At 46.3% G+C, this 15,195-nt stretch overlaps 1 protein-coding gene across 1 annotated transcript in view; it reads right to left on the reverse strand.

The window, feature by feature from the left end:
• LOC149336230 (voltage-dependent calcium channel subunit alpha-2/delta-3-like) overlaps positions 1-15,195 on the reverse strand; it is a 168,980-nt gene that overhangs the window by 34,254 nt on the left and 119,531 nt on the right. Inside the window, exons 15-22 of the mRNA XM_089552755.1 lie at positions 11,131-11,397; positions 9,208-9,264; positions 8,497-8,577; positions 6,595-6,669; positions 5,725-5,805; positions 5,085-5,108; positions 4,908-4,982; positions 1,479-1,540 (exon numbers count right to left, since the gene is read on the reverse strand). Of these exons, the coding sequence (XP_089408881.1) occupies positions 1,479-1,540; positions 4,908-4,982; positions 5,085-5,108; positions 5,725-5,805; positions 6,595-6,669; positions 8,497-8,577; positions 9,208-9,264; positions 11,131-11,397 (722 nt within the window). The remainder of the gene's footprint in view (positions 1-1,478; positions 1,541-4,907; positions 4,983-5,084; positions 5,109-5,724; positions 5,806-6,594; positions 6,670-8,496; positions 8,578-9,207; positions 9,265-11,130; positions 11,398-15,195) is intronic.

Genomic DNA, 15,195 nt, shown 5'->3' on the forward strand with positions numbered 1-15,195 from the left:
GAAGCGACTGCTCAGAAAATTACTCTTTTAACGGGATTTTAAGTGGCCCCTCCCGTTCTTTTTAAAAAGAGAACTCTCTAACTAGAGGTGGGTGCTTATGATATAATCATGCATAACTTTTTTTTTTTTTTGCCTCCGGAAAAAAGAAATTCCGCCTTACACCGCGATGCGCTGAATGGAGGGATAATAGAATAACTCAGCCGTTTGTTTATATTCAAGTTATCGTAGAAAAGTTATTTGCTCCACATTCTACCACGGCAAAATGCTGCTGCGGTAGAATATTAGAGCGGTGGAAAACTTTACAATAGAAAAATGTTCCTTTTTCGAGCATTTTGCTTGTTGCGGTTCGTCGCCCCACGTTTTACATGATTATGAGTCCCTGAATAGCACGGAAGTGAATAATCATAGAAAGCATCAGCAACAGTGTAAAAACGACAAATACGATTAACATGCTGGGAGGAATGATCGCGACAGCCGTTTTTTTTAAGATATCAGGTGAAACTGAGAAGAAAGTGAGGGACATAACGTAAGGTAGAGATAATAAAACGCTCTATTTGAAACGTGAAAGTTGGGTAGATGACTTAAGACGACGGGATTCGCCGTTACATGACATATTGAAAGCGGAGTGATTGTAAAGTGTTGAAATGAAGATAGTAAACGTCAGGCGAATGTTAGGATATGAAACGAAAATCGACGAAAGGGTATCGACAGCTTTCCTGCCCTCCACCTACAGCGTCTCTATTGAATGCGGATAAATTAAACGTGCAGTTGTCATCGTTATTATTGCAGGTCCCCGTAAAAGCCGCATTTCTACATAATTATCACTACTCTGTTATTTGCTGAAGCATGTTTTATGCATTTTTTTTTCATTAGTGCTTCGAGTCTTACACTCAAGATCTTAGGTTACTCCTATCCTAGCACAGTAAATACAGGAAATACTACTGTTATAAGGTAACGTACGTAACGTGCATGACGTGCCGTCATGCACGCACTTAGGCACGTACTGACTATACAGGGCTCGAGACTTGCCCCAATAAACTGCCGGGGAGCGTGTTCGCCAAATGCAGCCGGTACAGCCAGCGATGACAGCGCCGCCCACCGGCAGGTAGCAGCCACATTAAGGCTGGTTATAAATATTCATTCAGAACGGCGGCTTGACATCGCCGCTATGGCGCAGTGGATTAGAGGCACGTGTTGCGTATGGAAGGTCGGCCGTTCGACTCTGCTCTCTGTACTGTAATTTTATTGTTTTTTTTTTAATTTCATTTTTTCAAATTTTTTCCCTTTTAGGTCGCAAATCGTGATGCTTAGTGGCATATAACGCCGTTTAAGAGGATTTATTATCCCTCTTAGGTAAGCCGTTGTGACAATCTTCAGTCACCGTGATCAATTCACCGTGGTTTCAAGCCATGTGGCTGTACAGGCTGCAGTTGGCGAATACGCTGCCGGGGAAGGGAAACGTGCAGAGGAACACTTACGAGAACGAGCTGTTCGGAACGGCTCCGTACTGGTAGTTGTGGCGCCTCGTCACAACTCGCCTCTGCAGAAAAAGAAAAGAAAAAAAAAAACAACGCAAGGCGACGCTGATTAAACAAAGAGAAAAAAGAGCAGCATGTGCAGTGAAGTTTTGCAGCTCATATGCATCCACAAAAATTCGCAGGGGCACCAAATTCCATTATGGTTTGACAGTGTGATAGCATTAGCAGCTGTTGGTACCTTTACCGGAACTGACGTCACTTCTGTCCAGCCATTAGGAATGTTCCCGTCTGGTGACGTCACTTTCCCCCAGCCAATGGGCGAATTTTATGAGTGACGACGCATTCTGACACCATGGAGCTCGTAATGCTAACGCATAAAAAATAGTTTAGCTTGTGACCATTCAGTTAGAAAAAAATGACCTTGTTCGTGTAATTTGCTTGTGCCCACTGCATGAACGAAGTTGCCGCACTCTTTCTAATCTTTTGAATGCGCTCCAAATTATCATGCAAGCACTGCGTTCAAATTTTTCACAAGGTTTATTAACGAGCGTTATTATCGCACAAAAATAACCCCTCTAGCCTATCGGCTGACAAACTTCACTTCTTGATCCTGTCCAGTTTCGATGAAGTGCGATGACATACTATGCCCGAGTTGTCTTGGCACACCAAGCGTAGGCCTACCCGACCGGATTTCGTTAACCTGAGGGTAGCGAGTTTAACATCTTCTTTAGTATATTTCTAGTACGATATTGCCCTCAAGCTTTGTAATGAATATTAATTTCGATCAGTGTTTATTTACAAGAACAAGTGCGCGGCCATATCATTTTCTGTCCGCCACGAGGGGCGAGTTACATCCTAAATGCTCGCTAGCAGCGAAGAGTTCACTAAAAGTTCACTGAACTGTTCGCCACCATGAACGCGGGTTATCTGAAAAATTCTGGGTCGTGTTTACATACAGCGCGGCCGGCAGCCGCAGCCCCTGGGATTTCGGCCGCCCAGCATGCTTGCAGCCCCGTAGCTTCCCAGTATCTTTGGTCCTTCCGTGAGCCTAGGTTCGCCAATAAACTATTAGTTCGGAGAAGAATGAGTACTAAGGCTAAGGATAGCATGTTAAGTATCCCGAACTTGAGATGCTAGTGTTATAGCTTTTTTGACGTATCAGTAGAGACTAAGTAGTTATTCTTTATATATAATTTGGCCACCATGAAAAGGAATTATTATCACATATTAGGCTTTTTACTACGCCATGCTGTTCTTGATTAATTAATTTATTATTTTTTACTTGCTTACGCGATACCTACACCGACATTTGGGCATTATCGTAGGGGGGTATGGAGTAAATACATAAAGAACACCTTACCGCACAACTTGCTGCAAACGTAGAAAGGAAAATCATGCAAGGCGAAAGACACAGCAGCGAAAGAAAAGAAATAAGAAGGAAGGAAAGCGCGGGGCTACGGTGAAGTGAGATAACAGCTGCAAAGCCTTAAAAACAAACGCTACAACAATGCACAACGCGTACACAATACAGTGCTCAAACAGAGTGAAATACATAGTTTTATATTTTACTTGATTTCTAATACAAGGCTACAGGGAACCACTTGGCTTGGTTTCTACGAACCAAAACTGAAGTTTAAAGGGACACTAAAAACGAATTGAAGTTGGCCTTTATCGATAGGGTACAACGTCGTAATCACAAAGAGACCACCCTCAACGAAAACTGAGGTATAAGAAGATATAAACAAAAACGAAACGGAATACAAGTGCTGCCATCACCGGCTGATTTCGGAAGTAAATTTAATGCATTGACACCGATATTTTGAGCGGGTCTCGGAGGCTACGCTACACCGATATTCACTTCAACACGGTGGCAACCCATCTTTTTCGGTAAGGGCGGCACGAGTTTCAATCGACTGGCGGGAAGATCTTTAAATCCTATTTTCTCGAAAATAACTGCTCCTTTTGCTGCCGGACAAACAGCAAGCGTAGCCAGAATGAGCTAGAGAATCAATTTTTTACCCAGGAGTAAATGCGTGGACTTGTCATCAGTTTTTTTTTTTTTTTAATATGCACAGTAAGGATTCAGCTATCAAGCTGGAAGAATTCCCGCTATAGAGGGTATTCACTTGGCGTGACAGGCGCCATTTTGGTGTACAGCGCGCAGTCTTAGCGGTACAGTCTGAAGAAGGTGGCCATGAGCCGATTAGACATGGCGCACTGCCTTTCGCCGTTCTCTATGTACACCAATATGGCGACCACTGAGGCTTGAGTGAATACTCCGTAGAGTAAGATACAACTTAAAAAAAAACAGCAGTTGTTAACACTGGGCAATAATACGCGGCGTACTGCATTACACTGCTAGCCAATCACAACAGTAAATGAAATCAACTTTTTGATGCTTGAATTCATTGAGCAAGCCAGGTATCAAAGTTCTAGAACTTATAATTTTGTTTCTTGAGATTAGCTTCTTTCTTAGGTAATGAGGAAATATTTACCAACGGACAATTTTTTTAGTCGTGAAGGAATTCTGTGCGACGGTCCTGAATGTGGCCAAAGCTTCACTGTAGGCTTAAAAAAATTAAAACTGGTTTCTGAGGAAAGGAAATGGCGAAGTAACTGCCTCACAAATCTCGATGGACACCCGAACCACACAGTAAGGAAAGGGATAAAGGAGGGAGTGAAAGAAGAAAGGAAGAAAGAGGTGCCGTAGTGGAGGTCTCCGGTATAATTTCGACCACCTGGGGATCTTTAACGTGCGCTGACATTGCACAGCAAACGGGCGCCTCTTGCGTTTCGCCTCCATCGAAACGCGGCCGCCACGGTCGGGTTCGAACTCGTGTATACTCCGGCTCGGTAGACGAGCGCCTTAACCACTGAGCCACCGCGGCGGGTGCCAACGATAAAGAAAAATCGTTTTTGGGAAAGGAAATGGTGCAGTATCTGTCTCACATATCTCGGCGGACACCTGAACAGCGCCGTAAGGGAAGGGAGGAAGGTGGGACTGAGAGAAGTAAGGTGCCGTAGTGGAGGTCTCCGGAATAATTTCGACCACCTGGGTATAACGTGCACTGACAGTAGCCGAGCGCCCTAACCCCTGAGCCACCGCGGCGGGTCTGCAGACTTAAACTACGTCTGACTTTCGTAAACAAAACGGGGAGGAAGTTGGGTTAACATTTCTAAGGGGCCCATATGGGTTAAGAGAAGCGACGTAGTGGAGGGCTCCGGATTAACTTCGGACCCGTAGGGCTCCTGCGGCCGCTGCGGCAGTGGACCGAGCCGGTCTCCTTCGGATCAGAAGTCGAACGTAAACCACTGTGTAAACACGGCGCGTCTGATGATCGTTCGATTTTTTTTTTTATCTGGAGCAAAATATTTAGCCCTGAACACGGGAAAACCTTTCCGAAGCATAGTGAGGTGGCCATTTCTCACCATTTCGTCCAGGTGCACCCGCATGGGCAGGAACTCCATCCATCCTCTCCTGCCGTCGATCATGTTCTTACGAATCTGCGAAGGAGTGGAAAGGGAAAGACGAGACGTGAGCGCGGTTCTAAATGCAAGACCCCCACAGCGAAATTCGTGCCTCAAAGAACCACAAAGAAAGCTTACCTCGGCGAATACGTGGTTAAAGAGCTGTGGAAAAGAAAGAAAAGAGAAAAATCAGCCAATGGCTTTGGTCGCGTGTCCAGTCCGGCAAGATAACAGGGTTACTGGCTTCTTTCAATGCTTTGTTTTTTAGAAATGTAACGGGCCTAAAAATGCTTTCTGGTTGCTGTTCGTATTTCGAAATACGTCAGAACTGTCGTCTTTATTCCCTTCATGTGTTGCTTACTATAAGCGTAGTTATACTTAGACGATTAAATACGGCAGTAGGTAATAATGGCCAGCTTTAATGTCAAGTCTTTTTCGCCTTACTTCGTATTAATTTTTCATTGCCTGACGTGTTGAAGCCTGCTCCAAAAAAGGCAATTCTCCGAACTTACGGTTGAAAACACAATATGAATCTATGCATTTCTGTTTTGCTCCTCCCAACATAGATATGAAAGGGATCAGGTTGAGTTACGCCGACAGGAACAGAAAGTTTTATCATAGGATTATGCCTCTACCATGTAGTGCTACTGCCAGACACCTACACCACACATGGCTCTTTGGGGCCGTCACAGCGTGCGCTGTTGACACCGGTGGCAGCGGTGTAGAGTAACGCCACGCTAAAGCTCTCGAACGATGCGGCGCCCCGATTCTTACTCACACGGTCGGCCGTCTCATTGTCCAGGAGTTCCACCTCGAGCAGGTCCACATTGCTGTAGTACGGCTTCAGCATGTCTTTGTACTGCATAGGAGAAAGGGAGGGGGGGGGGGGGGGAGGAAGCCACATGTCTACTTTATCCCTCATGCGGTGTCAAAAGCCAAGGCCTCGATCCGTAGTTCTATTAATAACGCGTGGCAAGGACATGGGTACAAGGGGAGCAAAGTCTACAGGGGCCAGCGTTCACACCCGTGCCTTGTAACCACGTTCGTGCTACGGATCACCCATGGCCCAAAAATAAAATTTTTCTAAGAAAAAAATTCGCTCACGTGTTTCAGGAAATGCGCCTTCACGGTACAGCCTGCACTGCATGAACTCATCTTTTATCGGTTCGTAAGTGAAACCAAAGAAAGGTGTAGACATAGCTTATATATCGTCGAATTAACTACATAACCAAAACGCCCAAATTTTTGACCAACAGGGAAGTTACACCATCCCAATTTGAAAATGCCGCTTGAATACGCGTCGAGACGCACTCGCACTATATGCATATAGTCGAAAAGAACGGCTACTATAACTGAGCCACAAGCGATTGTGACTGCGCGAGTGTTTCTCAACGGCAGAGGGAATTAAGCGGCGTAGTGAAGTTTCGTAAATATAGAGGTTATAAGAAGACAGTTCAATTCCAAAAATAATCAAGCGAAAACACGTGGGCATGCTAGTCAAACTTAATAAAATTCGCCACCTAAACACAGTTCCCGCGCGGCGCACGGACTGTTATATACTGCGATCACGAAGAGAACAATTACTAAATACACGCTGCATATACACAAATGCGATCACTGGTGCGCCACTAAATTGACGTGGACTCACCATAGGGCGATGGTCGGGGTGAAATAGGATGTGTCCGTTCTTGTTGATCATGAATGAGTAGGCATTCACGCCAAGCTGAACAAAAGGGAAGAAACAAAATAAGTACGCAGTCAAAAATCCACAGGGACACCTGATTACGTTATGCGTTGGCAGTGCGATAGTATTATAAGCTGCTGGTGCCTTCACTGGAGTGTGACGTCACTTCTGGTCTCGTGACTTAACTTCCCTCCAGCCGATGGGAATTACCCGGTCTGGTGACGTCACTTTCCTCCAGCCAATGGGAGAGTTTTATTAGCAACGACACATTTTTTGTCCCGATGAGGCTTTTAATGCTATCGCAATAAAAATATTACTCACTCTTAAGCGCCGCCAAGGCATTAAACACTAGGGACCCATTCACTGACAGTAACATATTGGTGCAGTTAAGAAACCCCGGAGGAAATCGTGAAGATGACATTGTGACAGGTGTGTGGCGGTGTATTAGCAGCTCTGTGCGTTAGAAACTGCTTCATTAGTCAGGTATTTATATCCAAAATACAGAGAAATAAAAATAAATCGACTTGCGCTGTTTTCGCAATTATTTCTCAACAAAAATCGCACCCAGCAATTTTAGCAACAGCAAGCTCATAATTAAACATTTTTACCTCTAAGACAATGAAAGAATGAAAGAACTGCCACCAAGAAATTTGAACCAAATAATTTACAAAAGAGCTAGGATAAGGATTTCTTGCTAACTTAACGTGCCTTCAGTAGGAATACCACCTGCAATCGTTTTTTCGTTTCGCAGTACTTCCACTTTACATGTTTTTGTATGCGATAGCGTAATGGGTTAATGTCCGTATATGCACGATGTCATTCTGTACTTAACATTCATAGTTCTCCGTGAGTCCTCATAACCCTCCTAGCATTGTGGTGCAGCGGTTAAGCGGTGCGCCACTGCGCTGCGATGGCAGGTGCTCCCAGTGGTGGGCCTTGTGCGGCCCTGGTTTATATTCCCGAACGACAAATCATTAATTTAACTGCCACCTGCCACGGTGGGCAGTTTGCGCACTATCCGGTGGGCAGGTTGTGATGACGTCGCAAGGTCACGTGACCTATATATGTGGCCTGCCTGCCTCCCATAGGTTGCTCCCTGGGGACCACCTGCCAGAGTCATGCTCGTGATTTTTCGCTCACAACGCCAACACCGACACCAAACGACGACAGCGCCGACACAGATTTTTTGCGAAGTCCTTTGGCCTAGCATTTGAAACGGTGACGTAATCACCAATTAAAATTGCGACGGCCTTCAAGCTTCTCCGCAGCGCACAACGCCAAGTGGGGGGCGCATGATGACGTCATCGAAGGTATCGGTACAGTTCCAACGCATAAACGCCTGCTTTGAAGGAAAAAAATCAACGCCACCGAGGGCAAAGCCCACCGAAGGTTTTCTGTCAGCGTCCAACGAGGCACGGCAGGGCGTGGCTGACGGCAGTGGTAATTTGAAATCATACCTTCCGTGACGTCACACTGAACTTCTCCGCATCCCTCCGGTGCTTTGAGAAGTGCGAAATTCAATCGTCGATTATGTCACTATTTTATATGGTAGTGGAAAAAACTTAGCATGCTTTACCTACAGCATATATATAGATTTGAATCCTTGTGTATCGCGAAATCCTCAAAAAGTGCCGCAGTTGCCCTTTAATTCTATCGCGTTAAAAGAGCGCTGCGCCCTAATCGGCGTCTTGTTGGTGTCTTCAGTTATGCGCTGTTGTCCAGGACGCACTCCGTGATCACATATGTTACGCACATACAACGATATGGTGGAAGGTACGAAAAAAAAAAAGCGCTGAAAGAAACTGCTCCGGCAACGACGACTTCCCACAATCTCATCGCCGCTGATGTCATCGCACGACCGCTCACCTTGAACGGGTGGGCGACCTTCTGGAATTCCCGCAGGGGAACGTCGATACCGACGACGCCGAGCAGGTTGGCAGTGCCAGCCTGGAAAGGGCGGTGCACTCGCGTTGAACGCCGACGTTGCCCTCATTTGTGAGACACGTGACCCATGCATAGCCAATAAACTATCCCGTTTAAGCGCGCAGGTAGCGTTCATCTTTCCGCTTCGTTCTGCTTTTGTACGCGCTGTTGAACATAATTTTGTATTATTAAGTATCCATCAATGTCAAATACGTGTGGAAGGTCTCTCAGGTAACATTACATTAACAAGAAAAATAGAACGGCACAGTCAGCCTCGCGAAAGCAGTCGCAGGGACTAATCTAGTAGAATCTAGTTAATTCCAACTTCCGGTTTATCCGATCCAATGCTTCAATCTTTTCAACATCACGTGTATTAAGGGCAGCCTTATTTGAACTCCGTGCAGTTCGAACGAATTCTCGGTACGCTTCAAGTTCTAATTAACTAGACTGTACTTATACATCCAGTCCATGCAATTTGAATCCATAATCCTCCGTTGTACGCCCAGAGGCATGAAAAATTACTGACGCATGATATTTTCAGTGCTTTTATAACACTAAGTTAATGTAGTTAATCTCGTTGCTTTCTTAAACCACTACTCCGTGACATGAACAGTTCCGTACATGTGATGAAGCCACAGGTCGTGGTGTACGTACAGTGTCGTTGCTGGTGTTGTACACGGGAGCCGCCACCGTCGTGTACAGCTGAAGAGGCTGCAGAGGGGGAAACGCGACAGAATGAGCTGAGCATCAATAACAAAGAAATATAAGCAGTTTCTACGAGATCGCAACGCCCAGCAGATTTCGTTTAGATATACTGACCCGTAAGCATGACCACTTGCCGAAGTATTTACATGAAGTTAGGGACGTCAGCCGTAAAGAACGCCTTTTAGGACAATCTACGACTTATCGGACGTAAAAAAATGCTACCGATTTCACTAATTGCCGTTATTTTGTACCGAGTGACTACAGAATGAATTTATACTCCTCGCTCAAACTCGCGTAGAGAAAGCTTTCAAGAAATATTAAACTACCTTTTCGTGAACACTTTAACCAACGCTAATCTCTTTTTCATTTTATAACAAGATTAGATTGTGGTAGTCCGCGAGGGCAGCTGGAAAAGAAGGAGTATGTGGTGTTTACGGCGAAAGTAACGTGAATGGCCCCAGGTAACGTGTAAGGTTACTCGCCCTAATGCACGATAATCTAATTGAATGTAAAAGAACAATCAGATTTTTTCTTCAGACTTCATAATACGATTTCTTTTTGTATAGGCGAAAACAGCTCCAAATACCCAAAAGATGAATGTTTCGACACATTTTGGCTCTAAAAGCTACGTAACTACCTTTTTTTGCAAATTTTCTTACGCGTGAGTCTAATGTCACTCCAGCTCCCACGAATTCTACTTTCGGTAATCAGCTCCAGTTACAACAGATCGTAACACTAGCGATTTTGCTACAAAGCACGGGATTTTTGGAGCACGTTGGGGCGTATGCACTGCAGGTCGCCATTTAAACGAATGCGGAAAGCGACACCTTAAACAAGCACTCCGTACTCAAACGCCGTCCGTTGCATCGACGGCCGATTCCTAAACTATGAGATCCTGTGAACAGGTCTTGTTTTGTAACGCCAAGAAACTGAAACTTTACGAGTTCCAGATAGGTAAACCATTTATAATTTTTTAATTTCGATAATTAAATTTTCCGCGCTTGTTATTTTTTCACAGCTACCTTGTTTTGTTTTTTTTTTTCGCCTAAAAAAGACGTTAAACACACAAGGTATACATTTACGCGCGATGTGCGCACGAATATGTCGTGTGCCCCGCAACTCACGCCGATTTCATCCAGTCAGCCTTCACCGTAACCGTTTCTCGCCTATCACATTCGGACGCTTGTGTTTTCTTAACGACCTGTGTATACAGTAGACCGTAGCAGGAAATGTTTCGTGCCCTTTAGTCTAACAGGCCCTGGCCCCATAAAATACCAAACCAGCGTCACCGACAACGTCAACACATCAGGTCAAAGGAAGCCGCGGCAGCAAACATTCTACTGTTCGTTAAAAAAAAACCACAGTCTATTATAATGCCACTTAGCAGTATACACGCCTTTCCTTCCTAACTTCCATAGGCCATCCTGGCGTTCGTGGCTAGCGTCGGCTCAACTATACAGTTCCAGCAAATCCCAGTCCTATTGCCTATACTGCTTCTTCCAATGGTACCAGCTTTCCCCTGGCCTGGTGCTCACATCTTTTGTAGTGAAACGCTTAGGTAAATGGGTTTTTCACCTCTTCCCGTGCGGATAAAGCAAGCTGGTAACAACGCTTTTTGACAAAGCAGACCTTGCACCATAAAAATGGGACAACCATCATAAAATTTTAATCGCTCGATGAACAAAAATTACCGCTCCTTCCGTTGCAAGCGAATGCGACACGGGCATCGTCACAGAAAACGGTAGCGTGTGAAGTGGAAGAAGAACTCTAGTTTGGGCTAGTTTGGGTCATGATTCAGGAGGAAAATGGCGGAAAAAAAACGTGGACAAAAGAAACAAACACTACAGGACCAGCGCGAAGTGGAGCACGTACTTTTCTCTTGGACGACCTCCGCAGTGCCTCAGGCAGGGATGAGGACGACGAGGAGCGCGCGCGGCGGCGCAGGGCCCGGGGCGGCAACGCCTGGTCCCCCTGGTCGGCGGCCATGTACTCGGCCGAGTCTCCGGCCAGCGGCTCGCTGTCGCCGTAGTAGGCCGGCTCCGGTTCCTTCTTGGTCATCGAGTGCCGCTGCTGGAGGATCAGCTTGCGGATCTGCATCTTCTCGCGCTCCTCCCACAGCCAGTCGGTCAGCTTGGGCTCCTGGGCGCGAGCGTACACAGTCTGTACATGACACTGCTATTCCAGTTATTTGGTATGATACGGTACGGTGTGACACAGTACGGTACGGTACGGTGGTGTATGGTATGGTATGGTATGGTATGGTATGGTATGGTATGGTACGGTACTTATGGTATGGTATGGTAAAGTATGGTAGGGTATGGTACGGTACGGTACTGTATGGTATGGTATGGTATGGTATGGTATGGTATAATATGGTATGGTATGGTATGGTATGGGTTCATGTGGTTTAACGCCCCAAAGCGACTCAGGCTATGAGGGACGCCGTAGTGAAAGACCGGAAATTTCGACCACCTGGGGTTCTTTGAGGTGCACTGACTTCGCACAGCACAAGGGGCTTAAGAATTTCGCCACCATCTAAATTCGACCGCCGCGGCCGGGATCGAAACCGCGTCTTTCGGGTCAGCAGCCGAGCGCCACAAACACTGAGCCACCGCGGCGGCTTGGTATGGCGTGGTATGGTAGGGTAGGGTCGAGTACAATATGGTACACTAGGGTACGGTACGGTGTGGTGTGGTGTGGTATGGTATGGTACGGATTGGTATGGTGTGGTAGATTAGGGTAGGGTATTGTACGGCATGGTAAGGTAGGGCATGGTAGAGTATGGTATAGTACAGTATGGTGTGGTGTGGTGCGGTACGGTACGGTAAGGCACGACATGGAATGGTACGATATGTCATGGTACGATGTGCTATTGTATAGTACGATATCGTATGATATGAAGTGGTACGTATATATGATATGTGAAGTTTACCTCTTCAAAGCGGCACATGGGCTATGAGGGGCACTGTAATGGAGGGCTCCGGATTAATTTAGGCCACCTGGGGTTCAATAACGAACACTGGCATCGCACAGCACAGGGTCATCTTTTGCATTTCGCCTCCATCAAAACACGGCCGTCGCGGACCGGATTTGGTCCCGCATCCTTGGGTTCAGTAGTCCAATGCCGTAGCCACTGAAACAAATTCTGTTTTACCGTGTATTTTACTTTTCCTCCCTATGAACTCGGGCCGTCTTTATGGAAATAAATTTATTCCTCCAACTCGTACGACACGGAGGAGCGCAGGCAGGGACTTGAAGGTCGCGACTGCAGTGTCACTTACACAGGACACTGCTGCCTTTGTTCTTGTTTGGCCACACCGATACTTCTGCAAGTCTGCGAGACTTCCAAGACTGGAAGACTTCTGTGAGGCCACTCAGCCTTGCGTCTTGGTCTGCGTTCGTCCGCGCTCTACGTGTGCCATCCTTTATCGGCATTCTTTCTCGCGCAGTCCGAAATCAGCGCAGTAATGCGTAAACCTGACGACCTACTGATGTTTTACGGTGTTGCTGGTCGAGAAACCCGCAGAAAACCAGCGTTCCGAGATATTAAGCTGTGTCTCCTTTCGCGCCTTTTCTTTGAGTGCTGGCCCAAGCGATGCTGCCAGATTCCGACATCCATTCTTAAGTTTGCAGCCTTCGCCGTTATTGAAACATAGAATAGAAACGGTAGCTTTTTGCAGGTTTGGTTACACGCTTCGAGCAAGCACAGGAGCTTTCTTTTAATACTGCGGCAAGCGTGAGCCTAGGTTCAGCTACCAAACATCATATTTGTTAGCAGTTGCATGAAAGTAACATCATCGCTTCCAACGTTTTGTAGTTGACGCTTCGGCGTGTATTCAACTGACGTTTGCAGAATCCGCTACAGGCAAGAAGATAACGGACGCTTCGACACTTTCATAGAGATAACTTCATTAAGACGACTTAACGTGTTATCGATCGAAATCATTTTCATAAAAAATACATTGTTAATTATCTTCAAACAACGCACCATGATTTCAAATTTTGAGCGCTTTTAAACAGCAAATATGGTACAATTCGTGGAGTGGATCCCCTTCTAGCTGAATTTTTACGCGAACTTTGCTTTTTTTTCCAGATGTAAAGACGGTCATGAGTGCACTCGCCGAGTTCTAGAAAACTAAAAACGCGAAGTGCGCTGACGAATGAGTAATTAAACGCTTTTTGGTTCATTAGACCAGCAGGTAGTGCATGGTAGCGTTTTTTTTCTGCCCGTCAGCGTAGTTAGAGCGGTTCTGACGAAACCGTTCCACATTAATAAGTACGTTGCTAAACCTCAGGTCCAAGAGCATGTTTACCACGAATTAAAGGCGCAGACCTTTCTCTCCATTCACATGAAGCTCTTTGCTGCGGCTTAAAAGGTGAATCTCTCCTTAAATTACTTTGTTCGCTTCCTTCCCTTGTTGCATTACCTTAACTATACATTCCATGCGCATGTAGCCTTTCCCTGTCACCATATATCTAATACTAGGCTGGCAGTCGCTTTACATGACGCAATGTCACGCGGTCCTAATGGCAGATTTTAACGTTGCTACTACAGGACAACTGTGAAGGCCGAAGGTCCCTAATTGCAACGGCTTGAATCACTAGGTGCCCTCTTTAATACTGCACTTAAACGACGCGAACACGACACATAACGCTCGCTCGACATGCATTAAGCCTCTGCAAACAAAAACATATACCCAGCGCTACACCGGTTTCGCAGGTTACGTAACGACAGTTAACAGCGACATAAAACGGCGGTTTAGCGTTGTGCAAGAAAGGGCAGAACGGTTACGAAACTTAACGCTAACGCAAGGGACGCAGGAAGTTAATGGGAGAGCCCTATATACCAAACCTATACAATTCTCTCTCCTCGCGTTTTGGTAGTATTTCTTTCTTTCTGTGTCTTTTTTTTTGGCAAGAGTTAAATGCGTCCCAATTTCGCCGACAAAGACGGGCAGGATCCGTCGCGCGCCACGTGTCTTTCGCAAGCTTTGTTCGAGAACAGGCTGGAAAATGCCAAACATTTAATCACTGCACCGCCCTAAAGTTCCCTCGAATGCGCCGGCGAAGTAGAAGTTGGCAAACAAGGAAAACGCTGGGTCAAACTGGCGGATAAATGATTTCCCATCTCTTTTCCACTAGAAGCCAGCCACGTATCATATCGAGGCTATTTTCGTCATAGTCTACTGATTCGACTCTTCTTCACCTCCCTTTTCCAAGCTCACCTTGGTCATGTTGATGATATATATTCTTACTTACGCGCTTATTTGTGCAGTGTAGGTTGCACGTGGTGCAGTGTATGCTGCACGCGGCGCATTACATGCTGCACGTGGCGCAGTGTATGCTGCACGTGGTTCAGTGTATCCTGTGCATGGCGCAGTGTATGCCGCACGTGGCACATTATATGATGCACGTGGCGCAGGGTATGCTGCACGTGGCGTAGTGTGTGCTGCACGTGGCGAATTATATGCTACGCATAGCGCAGTGTATGCTGCACATGGCGCAGTGTGTGCTGTACGTGGCGTAGTGTATGCTGCACGTGGCGAATTATATGATGCACGTTGCGAAGTGTATGCTGCACGTGGCGTAGTGTGTACTGCACGTGGCGTAGTGTGTACTGCACGTTGCGTATTGTATGCTGTGCGTCGCAGTGTATGCTGTACGTGGCGAATAATGTGCTGCACGTGTCGAATTATATGCTGCACGTGGTACAGTGTATCCTGTGCATGGCGCAGTGTATGCCGCACGTGGCACATTATATGATGCACGTGGCGCAGGGTATGCTGCACGTGGCGTAGTGTGTGCTGCACGTGGCGAATTATATGCTACGCATAGCGCAGTGTATGCTGCACATGGCGCAGTGTGTGCTGTACGTGGCGTAGTGTATGCTGCACGTGGCGAATTATATGATGCACGTTGCGAAGTGTATGCTGCACG

The sequence above is a fragment of the Amblyomma mixtum genome, chromosome 7 (genome assembly GCF_055824585.1).
Source record: "Amblyomma mixtum isolate Tamu chromosome 7, ASM5582458v1, whole genome shotgun sequence".
Classification (NCBI taxonomy): Eukaryota; Metazoa; Arthropoda; class Arachnida; order Ixodida; family Ixodidae; genus Amblyomma; species Amblyomma mixtum.